The sequence below is a fragment of the Eptesicus fuscus genome, chromosome 4 (genome assembly GCF_027574615.1).
Source record: "Eptesicus fuscus isolate TK198812 chromosome 4, DD_ASM_mEF_20220401, whole genome shotgun sequence".
NCBI lineage: Eukaryota > Metazoa > Chordata > Mammalia > Chiroptera > Vespertilionidae > Eptesicus > Eptesicus fuscus.
This window is the reverse complement of record NC_072476.1, coordinates 105906162-105929404: the sequence shown is the minus strand read 5'-3', so window position 1 is coordinate 105929404 and position 23243 is coordinate 105906162. Positions and strand designations below refer to the sequence as shown.

Below are 23243 nucleotides of genomic sequence, written 5' to 3'. Positions count from 1 at the left end.
GGGGGTGTCCATTTTTACCAGGCATCGCCCACCTCTGGGAAGGGGGCGCTTCCCCTCATCCTCATACAGAATGCATTTCAGACTTTGGAAAACGTGGACTATCTCAGGCACGTTGGCCCTGGGAACACGGAATGCAACTTTTTGTCAGCTGTCATTGTTTCCAGGCATCGGTGGCCCACACTCACTATTTCAGTAGCACCCTGAACTTAGTAACGTTATACAGCGGCCCTGCGGGCTAGAGCCTGGACACCCGGACTGGTTTCCTAAGGGCTGTGGCTAGCCCCCAGTTTGTTGTCTTTGCTGCTGCCTTCCTACTACACTGCCTTTGCTATTCAGAGAGGCTTCTATTTATTTATTTATTTTTTAAAATATATTTTATTGATTTTTTTACAGAGAAGAAGGGAGAGGGATAGAGAGTTAGAAACATCGATGAGAGAGAAACATCGATCAGCTGCCTTCTGCACACTCCCCACTGGGGATGTGTCTGCAACCAAGGTACATGCCCTTGACTGGAATCGAACCTGGGACCCCCTCAGTCTGCAGGCCGACGCTCTATCCACTGAGCCAAACCGGATAGGGAGAGAGGCTTCTATTTATTAACAACCAGAAGAGGTCTGTAACTTCCTTAGAATCTCAGGGAGTTTGCACCCGGTCCCTGAAACTGGAAGGCACCTAGGGGTGATCTAATTCACCTCTTTCGTTTTGCTAATGAGAAGGTGGTCAGAGAAATTGTCCTGGATCACCCACGGTTGACCGAGTTGAGCCCCCGATGCAGTCTTTTGACTTTACACCCAACTACACCGTCCAATTTAAGAACTGCGGGCCGACTGGCTTCACTAGGACCTATGGTGCTCACACTGATGGCTGTGATAGAACTAGGGAATCGTTAGAATGAAAATCTAGTTTTTCCCCAGTAAGTTTTCCAGACTTTGCAATTGCTTTAATGCAAACTTTTAAACCTTAAAATTTATATGTACAAGGGGGCGGCTGTACACGCTTCCCCGTCTCTCTCATGTCCTGAGGCTGCGTGTGCATGTGTGTATGCTTCTGAGAGACGGTGCCTGCAGCTCTGGCTCTGAACTACAAAGTTGCTGAAGCTGTTAGAAGCTGCAAGAATACCCACTTCCTACTTCACTGGTGACATATTTTTGCAAAGCTGTTCTCACTCAGCTTCCCCATCTCAAGCAAGCTGAGATGGAGAACAATGCCTTCGGGTTCCTTTTTATGCTGCTTCTGCTTTGCACAGTAAAACAACTTTCCTGGCAAACATGAAAGATTTTTCGCCAGTGAATTTGAATTGTAAGTATTATCTGCTACTCTGCATTTATCTCATGTAGCATTTCCTCCAAAGCTAGTTCCTGGGAACATTGGCCTACGCTCTTTTGAGACAGACAGAGAGAGAGAGAGAGAGAGAGAGAGAGAGAGAGAGAGAGAGAGAGAGAGAGAGAGAATAGAGCTCTGTGGTCAAATATGATTTGAAAAATTGCTGCAAACTATATTCTCCCTTTGATATTTATAATACATAGTAGTATATTAAAGACCATAAAAATGAATTTAACTTTGCTAAACCCAGGATTTCCCAAATATGCTAAAATGACCTTCCCCCATCACATTTGCCGCAGAACTCTCAGTACATGGGCAATGCTGAGATAAGCACCAGCCTGTACCGAGTGCCTCCTGTATGTCTCATGGGGTCCCCAGCACTTTATGGAATAAACATTTTCAGGGCTCAAATAGTCAATACAAATTCAGACTCTGTAGTCGGAGACTCAGGGTTCAATTTTGGTTACACCTCTTACTGCTTTTTTAAAATATATATATTATTTATTTATTTATTTATTATTTTTTTAAAATATATTTTATTGATTTTTTACAGAGAGGAAGAGAGAGGCATAGAGAGTTAGAAACATCGATGAGAGAGAAACATCGATCAGCTGCCTCCTGCACACCCCCCACTGGGGACGCGCCCGCAACCAAGGTACATGCCCTTGACCAGAATCGAACCCGGGACCCTTGAGTCCGCAGGCCGACGCTCTATCCACTGAGCCAAACCGGTTTCGGCTATATATTTTATTGATTTTTTTACAGAGAGGAAGGGGACGGGATAGAGAGTTAGAAACATCGATGAGAGAGAAACATCGATCAGCTGCCTCCTGCACACCTCCTACTGGAGATGTGTCCTCAACCAAGGTACATGCCCTTGACCGGAATCGAACCTGGGACCCTTCAGTCCATAGGCCGACACTCTATTCACTGAGCCAAACCGGTTAGGGCCACCTCTTACTACTTGAATAACTTTGGGTAAATTACAACAATCTCTGAGCCTCAGTTTTCTTCATTGCAAAATGGGGAGAATAGGAATAGATTGTGATATAATATGTGGAGAAAAGGGAAAAAAATGCTGGTAGAATGTCCAAATAAAGTAAAAGAACATGAGCAATGTTTAAGTTTTTTAACTCCACCAAGATTCAAAAAAATACAGAAACCCTGTCATTATATTTTTAATAACAACTGAGGCTAATTTTTTAATCTCTAAAGAAATATCACCTGATATTTATCATTGGGTATAATAAGACAGCGTTTCCCCTCCATATCTTTTAAAATCCTGCAATAGTTTTCTGATGGGTACCTGATAATTTTCTCATAAGCTTAGGAAATCTCTCATTTTGGGAAATGTATCTTGTGGAACACACAGAAATGTGCAAAGTTTTAAAATCTTTCTAGCCCTGATTCCCCGTGGGTTTGTAAGCTCTTCCCCATGGGGATGTAAGCTTGTTTTCACATTAGCTAACAAGAGCCTTTAAGCCCACGGCCACAGCAGGCAGCCTTTGCAGAGTGTTTTCTCCGTCCCAGACGCCGTTCTGAAAGCTCTGCGTACGGAAACACTCATGTAATTCCTCAGAAACCTTAGAAGGTGGGTAGCATTATTGTCCTTATAGGTGACGAAACCGCAAATTATTAATTTACCCAAAGTCTGACAGCTACTGAGGGGCAGCGCTGGGAATCGAACCCAGACAGCCTGGCTCCGGAGCTGGCCCACTGACCATGGCCGCTGCCCCTGGTGGAGCTGGACAGCAGTATTGGGTGGAATTCCTGGGGGGGCAGGGGTAGGGGATGGGGAACGATATGCAGGGTTTATCTTTTCAGTAACATTACTTCCCACTTTTCAGGTGGATACTCTAAGTTACAGAGAAGCTCACTCGGCTACACCGCCAAGCTCTCACCTGTCTCCACCCTCAGCACATGCTCCTCCATTCTCCCCCCCACAGCCCTCTCTCTGCGGCCCTCACTGGCCTGACTGACACCTGCTCTCTTATGGGCTCAGCTTAGGCGTAAGTTCCAACAGGAAGCTTTTCCTCTGACCCCCCGGGGATATTTAGGTCGGGGGAGCAGAAGAGCCCATTGACTTGCTGTAGCTCCTACTACAAGGCAAGGTGCTCCTTCTTCCTAGGACACAAACAGGAAAATGTGTCAGACCCCATCACGCCGCTGGAAGACAGGAGTGTGCTTCTTTCTACCCGGGCTTTGCCTCTCGTGTTTTATGTTCACGGGCCTCATCGTTCCTTCTAAGCTCTCCACCAACACTGCATTCCTACTCCAATCCTTCCAGCCTTGTGTGAGCAGGGGATCTCTAGTAACAACCCGGTGATGAGCATATGCAGGCTGGGTGTTGACTGTGACTCTCAGGAAGTCCCTGCTGTGACACTGGCCAGTTCCAGGAAGACTATGTGGGCAGGAGTCTCACCACCACTATGGTTAGCAGGCCAGCTGTCCAGCTCCTTCGGGGCCAGAACACATGAGAGATGGAAGCAGAGATTCTCGAGCAACCAATGCCAGTGCTGCTGCTGTCTCCATGGAGTGGTAAGTGGGGTAGGCGTTACCCACATACGCTGGTCTCGTTAACCCCGACTACATGGGTACTTCTACCTCTCCTGCCTCTACGCTGAGAATGTTACCACTGTGTGTGATAAACCCTCTCACTGAAGCTGCCTTCTAAACCAGGCTATCATACTTTACGTTTGTAATTTTTAGTAGCAATTTCACCAGAATAAATCTAAGAAATTACTTAAGTGATTATTTTTCTGTATATTTTTGAAACAGAATTCTAGATATTGACTTGCTCAGCTATGCATTCGCTCAGCCAATGCTTGCCAAGCATGCAACACAAAGACATGTTGCGGATTGGAAGGGACGTGCGGGTGTATGGGGCCTGGCCCTCCCTTTCATGGGACTCACAGTACACAGGGCTTCAGGTCCAGAACTAACACACACCATGTGGGATGTAATGTGCATGCTATCGCAGGAAATGGTCCCTTTAGCTTTGGAGATGAAGCTGAGCTAGCAGCGGGTCATCAGATCCGCGCTGCTCAGTAGAATGTTCTGGGATGTCAGATATGTACAATACCTGTGCTGTCTTATACTACAGCCACCAGCCACAGGTGGCTAGTGAGCATTTAAAATGTGGCTACAGGAACTGAATTTTAAATTTTATTTAATTAATTTAAATGTAAGTAGCCCCCTGTGGCCGGCAGCTTCTATATTGGAAGTTAGAGATCTAGATAACAGTCTATCAGACAGACAGCAATGTAAAAACACAGCAAAGCATTGGGTCCCAAGAGGCAGGCTGAAGGGTCAACAGTGTAAAGAGAAAACTGAAGCTCCTATGATCCTCAGACCCTCGTAACTACCTGCCTATTTCACTTCTCACAACCCATCATTTTCTAATCGAAGGATCTATCAGATCCACCCTCTTCCCATCTCCACTGCCACCTCCTCATCCAAGCTCCTGCCTGTATCACTTCTTTAACTGCTTCTAGAACCATCCTTCACAAACATCAAATATGACCAGGTCACCCTCTTATTTAGGCAAAAGCTCCAAGTCCTTAACATGGCTTGTAAGGTCCTTTGCCTACCACCCTAGTCTCATCTTTTATTGCTTTTATTCCTTTCTCCCATTGCAACCTCATTTATTATCATTTTTTTATTGTTCATTAAATAATCCTGGAGTGAATGGAGGACAAGGGGGCAGGTACAGAGGCCACTGGGGTGTGTGTGTGTGTGTGTGTGTGGTCAAATATTAAAGACCACTGCCATTTTGTTTCACCAAAACTTTTGTTTTGTTTTGTTCATCCTCACCTGAGGATACTTTTTTTTCCATTGATTTTAAGAGAGAGTGAAAGGGAGGGGGAGAAACTGAGAGAAAGACATCAATTGCTTGCCTTCCACATTGACCCTGACCCAGGCCAGGGATTGAGCCTACAACCAAGGTACATGCCCTTGACTGGAATTGAACCCGAGAGCCTTCTGTCCGTAGGCCGACGCTCTAACCACTGAGTCAAACCGGCTAGGGCCAGTTTCACCAAAATTTGAGGAAGGTCCTAGAGACACTGTGCAGATACCTCTAAGCCAGTGGTTCTCAACCTTTCTAATGCCGTGACCCTTTAATACAGTTCCTCATGTTGTGGTGACCCCCAACCATAAAATTATTTTCGTTGCTACTTTATAACAGTAATTTTGCTACTGTTAATGAATAATAATGTAAATATATGTGTTTTCGGATGGTCTTAGGTGACCCTGCGACCCACAGGTTGAGAACCATTGCTGTAGAGCCTAAGACCATCGGAAAACACAGATATTTACATTACGATTCATAACAGTAGCAAAATTACAGTTATGAAGTAGCAACGAAAATGATTTTATGGTTGGGGGTCACCACAACATGAGGAACTGTATTAAAGGGTCGCGGCATTAGCAAGGTTGAGAACCACTGCTCTAAGCAATAAAAGTAAATGCTTTCCTTTAGGCCCGAGGTCTCTCTTGGTTTAATATAAGTTTTAATTCAGTGGAAGGCTTTCCCAGAGATGCAGGCCACGTACATCATTTTAAGTGGGTTGGTGTGACCTATGCAGGTGCAACGTGGGAAAACTGAGCTCATGTTAGCACATCTCACCCCTTTCACGACAGCTCCAAGTTAGGTGAAAACAAGGAGCCATAGTCACGCGCTTTGAAGGTCAGAGCACTTGGCATGTGGGTGACGTCAAGTCAAATACTTGGTAAAAGCAAGTGCCCGGCACGAAGAGAGGCCTGTCTTCCCACTACTGCTCTCCCAGGACAGTTGGCACCTCTGCCCCACACACTTTTGTGCTACTGTTCCCTTCTCTGCCTGCTGTTGGTATTAATTTTCTAGGTGTTTCAGGATATTTCCATTATCCTCGAAGTTGTTCAGGGCAGAATTGTCTCCAAAAGAAAGAAACGAGCTGCAGGCAGGCCTGGCTCCAAGCAAAACCCAGTCGACAAAGTTTGTCTTCAAAGGCCCCTATGTCTCCTGCTGGTATTTGTTTCTCCCTGTTAGGTTTTCTCACTTTGGTCCAGGAAGGGAAGTGGTTGTATCCAAGGTGCCTTTAGTGACAAGTGCAAATAGTGCACTATATGCATTGAACTGCTAGGGCCTAACCTAAGAGTCCTGGCCCCTGACAGGAGGCCTGGCTGGAATTCCTGACTTGTTGGGGATGAATCTTGCCCAGCAGCGCTCTCTCACTTCACACAGGTGAACGGCCAAGGCCAGCTCCAGTGGCCCCTCAGGCCAACCTGAGTCTACAGCTGGGTGGTCTAGAATGGTTCACACCAACTGCTTAGCACTAGCTGGTTGGCTCAGCGGATGGAGCGTCAGCCTGCAGACTGAAGGGTCCTAGGGCACATGCCTGGGTTATTATATTTTTATATTTAACAAATAAATAAATAAAAGAAGAGCTTATTTGAGTGACTTTTTTTAATTTAAAAATATTTTTTATTGATTTCAGAGAGGAAGGGTGAGAGAGGGAGAGATAGAAACATCAATGATGAGAGAGAATCATCGATTGGCTGCCTCCTGCACGCCCTCTACTGGGGATCGAGCCCCCAACCCAGGCATGTGCTCTGACCAGGAATCAAAGCTTGACCTCCTGGTTCACAGATCGATGCTCAACTACTGAGTCACACTGGCCGGGCTGTGACATTTTTAAAATTGTTAATGTGCATAACTTTCTCCTGAGCAGGTTATTAAAAGTGGAGGTGCTCAGGCCCCATTTATACCTGAATCAGAAGTTCTGATTCGGGAAGGGGGCTGGTAGAATTGGCTGGTAATGGTAAAATTGGGGTTGGGGCAGGGGCGCGTGCAATCTTAAGTTTTTAAAAATCTTATTCCTATGTGGATAGTCTACAGGTCACACTGGGAAAAACACTGCCTGGAGAAATGATGGGTAAAAAGGCAATTTTATAATCGGTGTCAGGAGAGATATTTTGACATGATGAAAACTTATTTCATCTAATGGCAAACCCAGTCCTGTTTGACGACTTAGAAGAAAGTTCAATTTTCAATTTTAGAAAGAACACAGTAATGTATTAAAAACTGATTTTCCAGATGAATTTTGTGACCATATCAGAAAATGTGATCATGTTAGCCACAGTTCCATTTAATCCTCACAATAACCCTACGACAGAATCTACTTACGATAACAAATGAGGAAAGTGAGGCTTTGGGAGGCTAAGAACCTTCCGTGGGGCCCAGAGGGAGGGGCAGAGCTTGTGTGGGACCCCAGGCGCTGTAGCACAAAGCATCTGCTCCGAACTCTCCCTGGTGCAAGACAATGTGTCAACGCCTGCGTCTTCCAAGACCATGAAGAGCGCTCCTGTGTGTGCAGGGCATCGCGCTTCTCCTAGATCAGTGCTGGTAGTGCGGGCAGCAAGCTCTTATCAACCTCACGGAGAGATTAACAAAAGTTTCCAGTTTACAAAAATACAGCGACAAGCCTGAACCAATGTCTGTTTTTATCAGTGCCACATCCACCCTCCCCTTTCATCACGGGGCTCACAGACTCGGGGATCTGTCTGCAGCATCAAAACTTGAGCGTGCTCTCCTGCACACCGCGTGCCTTTGAAGATCAACTGCAAAGCGTTACACAAAATAAAGGCACCCTTAGGACAACTGCCTACCTGTCTTTCGCGTTGACTTAATTTCTTTTATGTGCTACACGAACCTAGGCCTATTTTGAAGATTAGCTACACTAACCTTGTGGAAGAAAAAAGATGACGTGTTACCAAGTGATGAGTTATCTGGTTAGTGGGGTACTAGGCCAGTACAGTTGCACTCGGGTGCTGATCAGATTCACAGCATAGAAACACCCAGGGGACTGAACTCTGCTCATCCCTTAGCCCTCCTGCCCAGTTTCAGTGGTGGGGCGGGGCTATCACCAACCATGGAGGCCTCACAAGGGAACAAGTGTGGTCACATGGGCAGGAGTGTGGGCTCCTTTGTCATTCTGGCCTCTGTCACACAGCAGCAGTTCTTACAGCGAAACATACTTATTCATGTTTTCAAAGTCTGTTTATCTTAGCTCTTCGATTTTTCTCTTCGCCCTGAGGACTGCCTTAGTTGGGTTTTAATTTAAGGACTAGCAATTATATGTGCCATGTGAAAAAGTCTGTGCTGAGCTAACCTGAAGGCCACTGCAAGGCAGAAACTGAGAGAAGGAATAAAAATAAAAGGGAATAGAGAAGTGAAAAAGGGTAGAAGGGAAAGAGTGGGAGAGAGTGGCAGGAGTCCTTGATTCCAGAGTTCTAGGGGCGGGGGGATGTGTGGGGGCGGGAAACTCTTCTGGTTCAGCGATTTTCAACTTTTCATCTCATGGCGCACATAAACTACTAGTAATTACTACTGTTCTGCAGCACACAAAAATATGTTTTGCTGATCTGAGAAAAAAATAGGTGTACTTTTGATTCATTTACACCAGACTGCTATTGTTATGTTGGCTATTGTTATTTTTTTATTTGACAATCTAAGGGAAAAGAGGTCAGTGCCCCTGACTAAATAATCAGGGATTGCATGTTTTAAAAATTCTTGGGGCACACTGGTTGAAAATCCTTGTTCTAGGCTGGTGGTCAGGGTGTGTACAGTTTAACCACTAACTGGCAAAATACTAAACCAGCTACATCCCTCAAAGCCTTAGAGTCTAAGGGCTCCAGACATTCCTTAGAGATTCCCAGACCTCTTTATGCTCCAGCAACTAAACGGTTAAGCCTGACATAGCCAAGGACTTTCAGGACTCTGGTGCCAGCCATACAGATGTTAGATATTTGAATAGCACCTTGGCACCGACCCTAACTAAGCAAATTTTAAAGATCAACCATAGGATCCTATCTGTTTGCTTAAACAGGTCACTCATTCATTTCCATATTTTGATATAATCACTAACTTCTAGTATCTTATCTCATGGTATTTTTCTTTTGTTTTCAGAAAAATTCCTAGGGCTTAGAAACCCTACCTCTTTCCACCATCCCCTTTACGCCTGGACCAAGTGTAGTCATTCTCTTAGACTGCAGTATTTCTCATTGTGGCCCAGTAATGACCTACCTTCGAGCCACCTGGTGATGATGATAGGGAGTCCAATCCCTGGGTTCCTGGGAACTATGGGGGCATTCTTATGCAATTTAAAGTTTGATGACCTTTGAAATTAAGGCCCAATTTTGATGTTCTCTTGTCCTTCTGAGAATGCGACATACATATTGATGGTCAGAATGTCTATCCATTTTGGCTTTCTCCTTAGAGACCCATTTAGTGTTACTATGACCAGGAAGACACGTAAAGAACATTGGTTTGCATGGGAGTCCTTGTAATATTTTAATCCAGAAAAAACCTGAAAACTTTCAAATTCTAGGTCTGGTAAAAGAAAGCTGCTCTCCAGCGCACAGATCTTCTAAGAGGAGAAAACCTGATTATCACACCCATTTGGAAGAATTCAGATCCTGTACTTCTATCGGATTGACCAAACTCTCCTGGATGCATTCTACTTATCAGTAGCTTGCTCCTAGTAATACAATGAATATCATAGCAATACAAAATGAAACCACTTCCCCCCACCTGGCTACCCCTTTCAACTATCTCCTTCCACTCCCAGAAGAGGTGGTGAAGAGACCTTTGAGTAAGAAACATCTGCTTATATGCCAAGGAAGACCGCAGCTGAGTTTAAGGCTTTGGGTTAGAGACAGTTGAACTATTCTGAACAACAACAACAAAAAAAAAATGAAGAAAATGTCCTTATTTTTCTTAGCCATTGAGAAGGGGGAGTCAAGAAAGGAGGAGAAGAAGGAAAAGGTGAGCAAGGGGAGAGGGGACAGGAGCCTGAGTTGCAAATACTTAACTGCTTTTAAAAAATGGTTTGTAGTGCCCTAGCCGGTTTGGCTCAATGGATAGAACATTGGCCTGCGAACTGAAGGTCCCGGTTTTGATTCCAATCAAGGGCACATGTCCAGGTTGCAGGTTCGATCCCCAGTGGTAGATGTGCAGAAGGCAGCCAATTAATGATTCTCTCTCATCATTGATGTTTCTCTCTCTCTCTCTCCCCCTCTCTTTTCCTCTCTGAAATCAATAAAAATACATTTAAAAATAAATAAATAAATAAATAAATAAATAAATAAATAAATAAATAAAGGTTTGTGGCCCACATGCCATCTCAAGTTTCTAGCTTCTATGCAATGTAAACTCCTGCCTCCTCACCCCTTCAGTGAACTGTTGTGCACACAAAAATGCCTTCAATGAGTGGTCTGCAGTGAGAACTAAGGAAAGCACCACGTCTGGTTGGGGTGACTGCGGTATGGCACAGGGTCAGGCAGGCAATTCCTAAACCCATCCAAGGCAGAAGGAGCAGGAACTGAAAGTCAGAAGTGAGCCTGAGAATTCAAACCACTTGGTCCTTCATTGATCTGTGGAGACCACTGGATTTTTCCATTAGACATGGCTGGTGTTTGAAATTAACTTTATCCAGATTTTTCAAGACCACGCTAATTGCTTTTTTATTTCCTACCTTGGCTTTTCCATTTCAAAGGCATGTTGGCACATGGAATTTGCCATGTTTTCTTAGTTCAGAATTCAGCAGCCTCTTTGGTCCACATGCCTCCATAACCCTCAGCATTTTTCTGTGGGTTTTACTAGCAGGTTTCACTGACTCAGAAGAAAGGAAATTTGTGGTGATGGTATGGAGGAATAGAAAAGAATAAGATTTTTTAAAAAAATCTTAGCTTACGAGATAAGAATGAAGAAGAAAGCAAGAAAATAAAAGGGAGACAGATGGTCGGGGCAATGTCATTTCCTAGGCCTGGTGGCACAGGATGTCTGCCATAGACTGAAGGTTTGTGCCCCCCAAATTCACATCTTGAAACCTAACCCTCAATGTGATGGTGCTAAGAGGTGAGGCCTTTAGGAGGTGATTAAGTTATGAGGGTGGAGGCCTTTTAAAAGAGACTCCAGAGAGTTCCCTTGTCCCTTCTGCCATGTGAGGACACCGTGCGAAGACAGTCATTTTGAACCGGAAGGTAGACTCTCACCAGACACTGAATCTGTCAGTGCCTTGACCTTGAACTTCTCAACTTCCAGAACTGTGAGAAATAAGTTTCCCTTATTTCTAAGCTGCCCAATCTATGGTAGTTTTGTAATAGCAGCCTGAACTGACTAAGATACTACCTCTCCTTGTAATGGTCCACCCACACAGTCGGTCCATTAGATAATTACTCAGACTTTGTGGGGAAAGTAGAAGTTCCCAACTGGGAGGTAGAGATCTGGCAGAAGGTCTAGAAACCTCAATTGGTTGCAGGCCATTCAGCCAGAGGATGATTAATTCCTCCCCATGAGGATTAAGAACTCAAAGTGTCGGAGAAATCAAAGACAGCCTCTTCCTACAAAATAGGGAGGTTGCTTGCTTGGGTTTAGAAAATTGTCTTTAATTTAGAGTAACATGGATGACTGAAATGTATTTAACGTATTTTACAGACTTGCCTTATTTCTCTTCTACATCAAACTGCTTTTGAAAAAAATGGCTGAGGAGCAAGTCACGGTTATGTGTGTGTGTGTGTGTGTGTGTGTGTGTGTGTGTGTGTGTGTGTGTGTGTGTGTCTAGCTTTCTTACCCAATCTAGACGAACCAGAACTAAGGGAGAAACAGGGTCATGGAGAGGCTGAAGTCTAGATCCTCAGGAACTGAGAGTACATGCATGGGGTACCCCAACTTCTTCAAGGTGACAATTGGGAAGAGAAACAGGAAATACTGTAGGGTTTGAAAACAAACCACTTACTGAGGGGGGGCTTTTTAAATCTAGGATTCTTTCACCACCTAATAATAGTTAAGCATCTTTTATTCCAGCAAAAAAGGGACTCACTTTGGCTATCCGTGCTATACATCTGCCTCGCCATTTTTTTAATTTTTTTTTTAGACAGACTTTTAGTTGCTTGGCTTCACTAACCCTATCACCACACAATTACTTGGGGAATTACAGTGAGCTACCTTATTCAGAGGATTGTAAGAAAATCAAGACGAGAGAGCAGTGTTACATGGAGAGAAGCTTTCTCCTTGCCCCTCTTTGTCTCAACACACCGGTGGGCAGCCCCGGGAGGCACGGGCTGGTGGCCGGGAGCACAGGCCCAGGGGCTTGGAGCATGCCGGCGGCAGAACGAGCCCCGCACTGTGCAGCCAGCAGCTGTACAGATGCAGACTGTTGAATAAACACCAACAGCTGATTCGCCATGCAGGTTCTGACTTTGGGGAAAGAAAAACCTCACATGGTTTGGGTTTTTTTTTCCTGTAACCAGATGTCTCATCTTCAGTTACTTTTGTCTGATAGTATCTCTAGCTATTGGGTGTTCTAGTTGTTTTTTCTACCTTTGCTATGTCAGACAGAACAAAGCCTAATGTGTTTTTTTTTTTTAGTAGTAATTGAAATAGAAGAGCATATGTTTCTTGTCTATTTACTAGTGTTGACATAGCAGTTAAATTCTCCAACTTTTGGGCTACTTTTCTCTGTCTTCTTTCTCATATGTTGGAAAAGCAACTACTTCAGTGCTCTAGATGGCTCCCTGCGCCTTAGAGTCAGGCCATACCATATAATTGTGCTTTCTCTAAAAGGATGTGTATTTGTGTGTTCTTGTAAATTTCCAGATAGCTTCATAAAAACAGGTAGCTGGATTTCTACTCCTGAGGCATACTTTTGCTCTTCCAATAATTGGAGTTATTCTTGTATAAAAGTTAATTTCATTTTCTTAAATAAAAGCCATATCCACAAAGAGGTGCTTTTAGACTATGAACCCACATTCAGAAATAGTTTCCAGTAAGATATGTACACACATAATACCTTAATAAAAAAAAGGAAAAAAAAAAAGAAAAAAAGAAATAGTTTCCAACAAGACAAAGAAGGACCGTTTGTGGCAACTGCACATCAATGGGCAGCTCATTGTATTTCCCAGTCCTTTAACACAGGGCTTTGTTTGACTGGGCTTAGAAGTTACGTTAGCAGGTTCGACGAAGCAAGGCATCCCTGCCCAGCGAGAAGACATTCATTTCACTCTTCTTATCTAGTTGTTTTTTTTAAATTTTATGTGTGTATGCACAATTGAAGTAAATTAGAAAGAGTTTTTATGTATTTGATTCTGAGACCTGACTTTCCTTTTAATCTCCTCCTTCCTTTCTCAAGTAATTGAAATTCCATTTTAATGTTTTTACCTTCATGGGGTGCATGATTAGTTTAAGAATGAACTAATTTTGATCCAATTTGGCATACATTATAGCATCTCATGCCTTTCATACTTCAGCCACTGTAAAAGAAAATATTTGTTTATGTACAAATCTTCTTGGATCTAGCACAAATGCTACTAATGTTGAAATAATGCCAGTTGATTGGCAATCTATATGTATAAAAGCCTAATATGCTAAGTGTCTGACTGTTCAACCATTCGGCCAGTTGCTATACACACACTGACCACCAGGGGGCAGACACTCCAACTGGTAGGCTAGCTTGCTGCTGGGTCCAGCCGATTGCGACTGGGTGAGATGGGCCAGATACCACTGGAGCCCTCCCGCAGTCCCTCCCCAGACAACCTACCTCCCACAGACACACCCAGGCCTAGGGACCCTGTCGGTGCACAAATCTGTGCACTAGGCCTCTGGGATTTCTATATTTTCCTTTGTAAGTGGCTTAACAACATACCAACTCCTGCCTCTTGATCACAGGAAGTTGCTACCATGGGGTAAATCATGGCATGTTGCTGCAAACGAGCTTTACAGAAATTTCTCTTCCATAATGAAGAAAAATGACTATCCCTCTTATAAGCAGGGTGAATATCTCTGTAAGGAAATGTTTCCCTATAAATCAAATGGTGTGTGGGTTATTGTTGTGCTCACATCAATTTTAAAAGACTATCTGGCATCTGAGCGGTTAAGGAAAAAAAAAAATCAAAGACCAAATGGATCACTGAGCAGGGAACTGAGAACCTAACCCTGCTGAGGGCCTTCTCAATGGCAGGATGACTTAGGCCAGAGGAGAAGTAAGGTGCCTTCCCCATATGTCAACCCCAGTGGCCCTCTCCTTCTCTCTGCTCATTTTCCCATCCAGTATTCCCTTCCTCTCCTAGTCTCAGTATAAACTGACTGGCTGGTAAAGGCTTACAATAGGACTGCTGTCTGGAAATTTGCATGTGAGCGGAGGTCAGGTGCTATCCACAGCCCAGAGGTGAAGCTCCCTCAGGCCCCTGAGTCTCTCCCTTGCCCCGCTGTGATTGATTGTGTCCAGAATATTCTTCAGAGTAGGAGACTTGGGGAGGGGTTAGGAGTGGTCCTCCAAGTCCTTGACTAATAAACATAGACCAGAGGATGTAAAACCAGACTGGCTGTGAGCACTCAATTCATGTGAGTTTCCTCTGTTCCAATTGTGGAGGGGCCAATGGATGGTCCTTTCAGAAATATTGCTCACCCTGGATTATAATGGAAATATGAGCTGGTATTAAATAATAAGGGAGGGAACTTCTGGCATGTTCTTCCTCCAATTCCCAAATAAAATAGTGAAAACAAAATAAGGCGAGATAAGCATTATCTCAAATTCACTAGTGGTCACCACACAAGCAAAGGAAAATAACCTCATTGGATACATTTCAAAACGTGGTGGCTAAGGGAGGAAGCAGAAGGTTCTGGTGCAAGTGGAGCTTCCCATGTGCTCCCAGGCTCAGGCGCAGTACTGCAGAGACAGTGATCCTAGAAAAACCTCTGCATTCCCCCTAATGTGCTCCAGCCTGGAGACATGAACTCGGGGGTGACTGAGCAGCTTGGTCAAGGGGAAAGTTATAGCCCTAGCCAGCTTGGCTCAGTGGATAGAGCGTCAGCCTGCCGACTCAAGGGTCCCAGGTTTGATTCCAGCCAAGGGCACATGCCTGGGTTGCAGGCTCAATCCGCACTGGGCTCAATACCCAGTGGGGATCATGCAGGAGGCAGCCAATCAATGATTCTCTTTCATCATTGGTGTTTCTATCTTTCTCTCCCTCTCCCTTTCCTCTCTGAAATCAATAAAGAAATATATTTTTAAAAAAGGGGGGAGGGAAGTTATAGCAAGAAAGCCCCAAGTGCCACGACAGGGTCACAGCAGAGGCAGAGGGGGCTGAGCTGTCAGAGTCGCCTGGCTGTGGTATCAGGCACTGGATGGGGGAGGTCTCAGATGAAGGAACAGAGTCCAGATCTCCAGCAAGAACTGCCCTCAAGACCAGCACAGCTATCCTTCCCTCCACAGAAGAGTGGGTTAAAAGCAGTATCAGGACTCAAATCTCGGCTCTCAAGGGAAGACAAGTGTATCACCCTGGATCAGAGCAAGTAGATGCATTTATCATCCATCGGTCACAAAAATGGTGTGACCCCTCTGCATGTGGAACCGAAAACCCCCGAGCTCAGAGGAGCATCATCTCTCAGAAAATACCGATGACAGAATGATTGACACAAGTTTAGAATGATGACAGAATGATTGACATTGAGGATAGAATGACTGACACAGACACATGTTGGCTAAGTTTTTAAACCTTAGGAACAGAGATTTCTTTGGGAATCTAGGTAGAAAAGTAAATCGTTTTCAAAGATGGCCATTCAGGATGGTCTCAGACTTCTCCTCAGTAAAATGAAATGCCAGAAAATAAAAATAAAGATCATGTAGATTGCTTACGAATATGACAAAAACATTGGATAATAAAAGCCCAAAGGATGCTGTTGGCATATGATGCAGCGGGGGGCAGGTTGTTCAATGGGGCAGACTGCGGAGCTGGTTTATCTTAGAAGAGCAGAAGAGAGAGTTTTAGAAGACAGAGAGCAGGCAGCTCTTAAGATCTGACCTTGGACCTGTGCGATTAAGAAGGGCGGGCTCTCCCCAAGGCTTTTCTTTCTTTCTTTTTTTAAAAAAAAATATATTTTATTGATTTTCCACAGAGAGGAAGGGAGAGGGATAGAGAGCTAGAAATATCGATGAGAGAGAAACATCGATCAGCTGCCTCCTGCACACTCCCTACTGGGTATGTGCCCGCAACCACAGGTACATGCCCTTGACCGGAATCGAACCTGGGACCCTTGAGTCCGCAGGCCGACGCTCTAGCCACTGAGCCAAACCGGTTAGGGCCCAAGGCTTTTCTATTACAGAGTTAAACCCAGGTAAGCTGCCAGATTGACAGTGAGTGTTTCCTCAGAAGTTTCAACCAGGGATAGAGGGAAGACTGACAGGTCTCACAGAACACGGCTTTCCCAGGGATTCAGGAGGGTGAGTGAAATAGCCCGTGCTCGGGCTGGAGCTAAAGGTAAGGGTGGACGCCAGCCACAGAGCGTGCACCAGGCTCCTGGAGAATGACAGCAAACGGCAAGTGGAGTGTCTGTGGCCACCGAAGCTGAGCCATGCTTTCGATGATTCCCACTCCAGGCTGCGCCCCACAGAGCTTCGCCTCCCGCTCCCCAGTACTCTGAAAGAGCCCCGTCTGTGAGATGCTTCCGAAAAGGTATCTGCTTGTTTGGTACCTTGCTCTTAGACTCCAGCGCGCACTCAGGTGTCAATGCTTATAGAAACCCTGGTGTAAGAATGCACCTGTCCTCGAGTCTCTTAAATGTGGTTGAGCAGTGAATCCCTTTGCCCTGTCCTGGCTGGGAGCAACACGCCGCTATAAAGCGCGGTCTGTAAGTACCTAATCGGCAATTTTCAGAGAGTACACGTGAAAGGAGACTGCAGAGAAGAAGGAAAGGCGAGAGCTTCGGGGTCTATGAAGAAAAACCTTGACCCCTCCTAGAAATAAGTCACTTGTCGGTGAAAATAGGCCAGAGGCCTTTTGGTTCCACACGCTGTCCATGGATGAGAGTGACACACAAGTAGCTGAGGAGGGGTCAGTCACACCGTTAGCCCACTGCTAAGCCACCTGGGACCTTGACCTTGCCCCTTCGATTGTCAAGATGCTTCACTGGTCATTCTTAAAGTCAACACAGGAAGACGAGTCTTACTTTCTCCCCAGTGTTAAGAACAAGACTAGGAAAGCAAAACAGAACAAAACTGGATGGACTATTTCCCAGCAGGGCTTGCTAGCTCCTACACACAAACCACAGGTGGGCCAGGGCTTCCTCCCAACCCGGGCTGTGCTGGCCAGGCATGCGAGGGATGCTGGGGAGGAGGTCCTTCCACCACCGGCCTGGGAGCCATAAAGAGCCAGGAGAAATGTTAGTTCAAAGAACATTCCGATATTTTGGATTTTTAAAAAATGGTGGGCCTTTTGTAACCTGTAATGGGAAGGGTATTAGCTCCATATTCAGAAAAGCACCATGTAATATTCCCACTTCTGGTTTACAAGAAAATCAGCTGAAACTCTACATAAGGACTCTGTGCATAATATTCATTTTGCATAGAAACTCAATTCAATTGAGCGCCAGGCTATTGGCAAGGGTTATCTACTTGTTGAAAAAGGAACTGCTAAGCTATAGAGAGCATTAATCTTAAATTCTGATTAAAGAGATTCTGGTTGGAAGACAAACCTGAGTAACTAACAGGAATATTTTATTTCTAGGCTCCAAATAAATAATGTTAAGCAGACTGGTCTGTCTTCATGAAGCTTAAAGTGGTATTTCTAGTTAAAAAAAAAAAAAAAAGACTTGTTTCAACCAAAAGACGAAGAGAGGGAGAAGAATGAGGATTCTTTGGGTTTCATTTATGCTTAATTTATTATCTCATTCTATCCCTATCTTAGGTTTTGAGAGAGGGAGCCCAGCAGGGAGGGTGGCGATGGGGACCTGGGCTCCGAGAGGGAGGACAGGGTCTGTTGCTGCTCAGTCACAGTGCAGCCTGGGGCAGGTAACCTGACCTCACAGAATTCCCATTTCATTGGCTTTAACAGGAAAATGAGTATCAGATACATAACGTGTCCTCAATAAGGAATAAATATTTTTAATGGTTAATATATTGGACAAAGATGATAAAGATGGAGGGTAGATCTGAAGATGAGGTTTAAGGAATTGGACATGAATCTTGAAGGGAAAGAATCAGGTGGAAAGGCTGAGAAAATAGTTTTAGAGTTTTGAAAGCCTACAAAATGATTAGATGAAGCTTTAGTTAATTTGGACACTATATGCTTTCTAATTCTGGTATTTTTTTAACCTTCCTAAATGGAATGCTAAATTGCTTAGTATGATTAAGGAAAAATAGTCAGCAGACCTGGCTTTTTTTTTTTTAATATATTTTTATTGATTTCAGAGAAGAAAGGAGAGGGAGAGAGAGAGAAAAAAAACACACATCAATGATGAGAGAGAATCATTGATTGGTTGCCTCTTGCACCCCCTTCCCCCCCCCCACTGGGGATCAAGCCCTTGATCAGGCATGTGCCCTTGACCAGAATTGAACCTGGGACCCTTCAGTCCACAGGTCAACGTTCTATCCACTGAGCCAAACTAGCCAGGGTAGCAGACCTGCCTATTAAGAAATTCTCTGTGTTCAGAACATAAATGCTTATTTTATGATACATAGACAAGATTATTGACAGCTAAAGTTTGGAAACAATACAAACTGTTAAATCAATTAGGTGAGTCATCCACTTATCACAATACTGTGCAGCTTAAAGAATAATCAGTTAGTTACCTCTCGTTAAAATGTGGAAAGACAAACAGGATTTATCAGTGTTTTTAAGAAACAAGGATCAGAGCATTACATATAATATTCTACTTGTTGAGTAAAAATCAGGGGGTGGCTAGTATCTGTATTTCTATTTGTTGTGTAAACATAAATAAACTTTGGATGGAGGGGGAAATTAGAAGGGTGGTTGTTCCTGTGAGGCCGAGGCTGGGAAGACCCAGCAAAAGGCAGGAAAGGACTAAAGACAACTTTTCACGATGTTCCATTTTACACCTTTTTACACTTGCTGTATTTCTGAGCTGGATGTGATTTCTATTTAAAAAAATTGAAAAAAGCGAATGCTTGAAAGGGATGTTATTCAGAGTTTAAATTTATGAAACAGATTGCTTTATCCTGACGCCAACTGGAGGTCAGTTTAGATTAAGGATTGAGCTCTGATTTGTGGAAAAGGTGGGTGAAGAGGGAATGGGGTCCATTTTGGAACATAATATACACCCAGGGCCCAGAGGTTGGAAGTGGGGTACACTGATGAGAGGTGTTAGAATCCAAACGGTGTGGTGGGGCACCTGCACAGTGGGGAGGCATGTGAGGATGGGGGCTGAGGGGGGAGGAAAGGGTTGTAAAGGGAAAGAGAAGGGCAAGAATCAACTCGAATACTGAGCACTTGTGCTGGGTCCCTGAGAGCTACATTGCACTGAAAACCAACTCAGTGCTGACCTTGACAGGACTGCAGAGCCAGCAAGAGGACTTCATTAGCATCTGTGAGAACTCACTCAATAGCCTGACACCAGATAACGGGGTCCCACCACCCAATCCTGGTAGGAAACAACAAGGGCGGACAGGGAGGAAGCTCCCAAGGATTTCTGCTGGACCTCAGCACAGTTCCCTTGGCGTGAAGTGGAGCCATAAAATGGAGCAAATGACAGCACCTCTTAAAACCTGAGATACAGAGAAACAAGGAAAGAGAAATAAGAAGGGGCCTTGTAGAAGGTCTCCCCAAACGAACATTTCTGAATTAGGGACCGGTATTGAAACGAGAAGGTGACAGATGAGGAGGACACAAGTGTAACAAGCCTGAGTCTTTCTAGAAGGTGATGATCCTGGGGTCACTGCACACCTGCTTTCTGCATGCTAGATTAATGGGAGGTTTGATCGCTAAGCTGTTGATCAACACTGAAAATGCTGAGCTCAGGAAGATCACCTATTGACTGTAAGATACTTCTATGAAGCCAAAACAGAAAAACAACCTTATTCCTGAAGCAGCTTTAATCGGACCATGCTTTTGTAAGAAAAAAAAGTATGTCTAATAGTGGTGTGGTTACTTGTCAACACCCCCCCTCCCCCAATAAACAGCAGTTAACACATCATTTGCCTAAAATACTCATCATTTCAGGCATAAGTGAGTTTCTGTCATTGCTATGCAGAGTGACACCTCTTTGCCAAGTCCCTCAGGATCAAATGATGGCATGTGCCATAGTACTGTGATAACCTCTCTGGTAGAAAATGAGCTGTCCCCCCCGAAGAAGAATGTACCCCTTTGTCTGGCTTGTTACCTGAACTATGTTTTACTTTATAAATCAGAGAAGTTCGGAAAACTTGACAGTGAGAAATAGGAAGCAGCTGGACATAAAACAGAAAGTGCCATTTCGCAAGAGCCCCGATGCCCTCTTATTTGAATGTTGGGGTTAGGAAACATGATGGAGCCGTGGACATTACAGTCCCTGGGAGGAGGTCTCTGGACCCTGCACTGCTGGCGTTTGGGGCCGGATAACTGTCGTGGGGAGCCGCCCTGTGCATTGTAGGGTGTGCGGCAGCGTCCCTGGCCTCTGCTCCGTAGATGCCAGTAGCACCCTCCCGCTGTGACAATGAAAAGTGCCTCCCCGGGGTGTCAAAATCGCCCCCACGTGAGCATCGCCGCCTTAGGGTTTGGCTCATCTGTCCGTCTAACTCCTTGGTGGTAGCACAAGTGACACACCACAGTCCCATTCGACAGAAATGAAACCAAACTAAGGAAGTCAATGAAATGATGATCATTAAGCGAAACCGCACATCAAATCAAATGGATGTGTTTGCCTCCACCCCCCAAGCCAGCCCTACCTTCTCAGAGCTCCCACACCAAAGCCAAACCATCCCAAAGAGCTTGTCACCCCCACGGCAGCTGGGGATGGGATCCCTCCTCATCACCAGCTCCCCCCCTCCCCCCGCCCAGCGAAGATGCCCGCAGCTGGGGAAGCAAGTGCGTGAAGCAGAAACGAGAGAAGCACTTACTGTTCGCAGGAGCAGCTTTTCGGAATTTGGCCAGGTCCACGTGGGGGGGCCGGCTGGGCTTCGGTGGAGGAGGGCCCAGGACAGCCAAGGGGGGCAGGGGCTTCTGCTTAGGGGTGGTGTCTCCCCTTTCCTTTTCCTGACCTTGGCCCCAGGGCCCGGCCATCGTCACCTTAGAAGGTGTCTTAGGCAGCAAGGCAGGCGGAGCCCCGCAGGCCGGCTCCTCCTGGCTCATCTTGCCCAGGAACACGTTCTTAGCAGCATCCATCTTCCTGTCTTCTCTCCGGTCCTCGGCCTTTCTGGGGAGGCCCGGGGCTCCCCTGCTGGCGGCAGGCTTCAGGACCACTCCAGGGAAAGGTGAACTTGACGTCTCGCCTCCATGGCCTTTCGCCTCTGGGTCTTCCCTCGCTGGCCTTAAAGAGCCGCTTTTGGACTTGACTCCTGGGGGGGCTGAGGGTCCTCTGAGTGGAGACGCGTTCTTAGTGGGGCTCTCGCCTTCGTGGGGGTCATCGAGACTGGGGGATGGCTTCGGGCCCAGGGCGGGTTTGGGGAAGAGGGGCTTGGGCTCCTGGTCTTGTGGGGCTGGCACAAACTTGCCTTGCACCCCAGGAAACTTAGGGAACACTGGCTTGGGGTCGCTTTCCTGGGCTGGAGGGTGAAGCCTGGGCTTCAGGCCTGGCGGCTTTAGGTCGTGGTCTTGGTTGACAGCGTGCAGCGAAGGCTTGTTCCCAGGAGGCCGGGGAAACACGGGCTTGGCATCTTCTCTGGGCGGGTTGGGCTTGGGGCCTACGGGTCTCAGAAAGGCCGCTTTCCCCTCGGGGTCTCTGGGGGCCGGGGGTCCAAACCTTTGGCCCACTCCCACGGGCTTCAGAAACGGGGGCTTGGGCTCCAGTTCCGGCTTTTCCTCAGGAGAAGGTTTCACCCCCACAGGTGGCTTTGGGCCCCCAAACTTCGGCCCGCTGCTGGGTCCCGTCGGAGGGCTGGCATTTCCTTGGTTGTTGAAGAAGTTCTTCTTGGCCTGGAGTCCTGAAGGGGAATTCTGCCCGGTGACCTTGAAGGGTCGGCTGCTGACCGAGACCTCCTCTGTGGGGTCACCCGCTGCGCTGAACTTCGCCATGAGAGACTTCACATCTGCTTTTCCATCCTACAAGCATGGGGAACAAAAACCAGTGAGAACAGCTCGCCCTTCACAGTTGAAAATGCTGCACTCTACAGGGTTTCCTGGTTTGAGGCCCGCGGTGCTGCTGATTGGGTAGCGAGATATTGTAACACTGGCCTTCCTCTATGGCAACATAAGTTGTGAGAGCTTGTGGAAGGGGGAGGGCTCGTGTGCATGCACTTTTTGGGGTTGTCTGAGACTGACATGCTTATTTTTGTTTGTCACACTCATTGTTTCCCTTTCCTGCCGCTGTTTCTCTCGCTAGCTTGTTGAATTTACCTTTCCCTTCGTATTTGTCTATTTTATTTCACTCGAAAAAATATGGGAGTCTCTAACAAGCGGCCTCTTCCATATTTCACGGATGAGCCTCTCAAATAGAAACTGCACTTAAAAAATGAAAGTAAGCCCTTGGGTTGCATGTTTTACGTGCATGGCCTTGTTTAGCATCTCTGTGGTTCGCACGAGTTCTCCTGACCCACCCACATGTCAGGTCTGTCTGCTCACAGGGAGACGTGGCAGAAACACCCACTCACTTTATGTGTAAGTAATAAAAAGTGTTTTCCTACTGATTTTTCTATTTAATGCTAATGATTTAACTGGAAGCAGTCTGGTGGGCAGTGCGTGTTCCGTCCCAGGACTGGTCCTGTCTAGGGGACACAGTCTGGGGCCCTCAGGGGAGGTGACAAGGGTGCAGAGACTGGCTGGGAAGTCTCATGTCCAGACTTCGGGTTTCTCCAGTCTTGCCTCTTCTATAATGACACCTGTCACTCCTTCTCAGAGGTCCTGCCACACAGTGTCTGTCCTCCTTTCTGTTGCTTAGTAAAGACAGCAGGCACTTACCCTTCCCTGTGGGTATAGTCCCACGTAATCTGGTAGAATTTAGGGTGTGTTTGGTC

General features: G+C 45.8%; 1 protein-coding gene across 1 annotated transcript in view; it reads right to left on the bottom strand.

The window, feature by feature from the left end:
* FYB1 (FYN binding protein 1) overlaps positions 1 to 22372 on the bottom strand; it is a 79140-nt gene extending 56768 nt beyond the window's left edge. The window contains exon 1 of the mRNA XM_054715306.1: positions 21192 to 22372. Coding sequence (XP_054571281.1) covers positions 21192 to 22305 — 1114 coding nt within the window. The 5' untranslated portion in view covers positions 22306 to 22372. The remainder of the gene's footprint in view (positions 1 to 21191) is intronic.
* Positions 22373 to 23243: the final 871 nt, after the last annotated feature.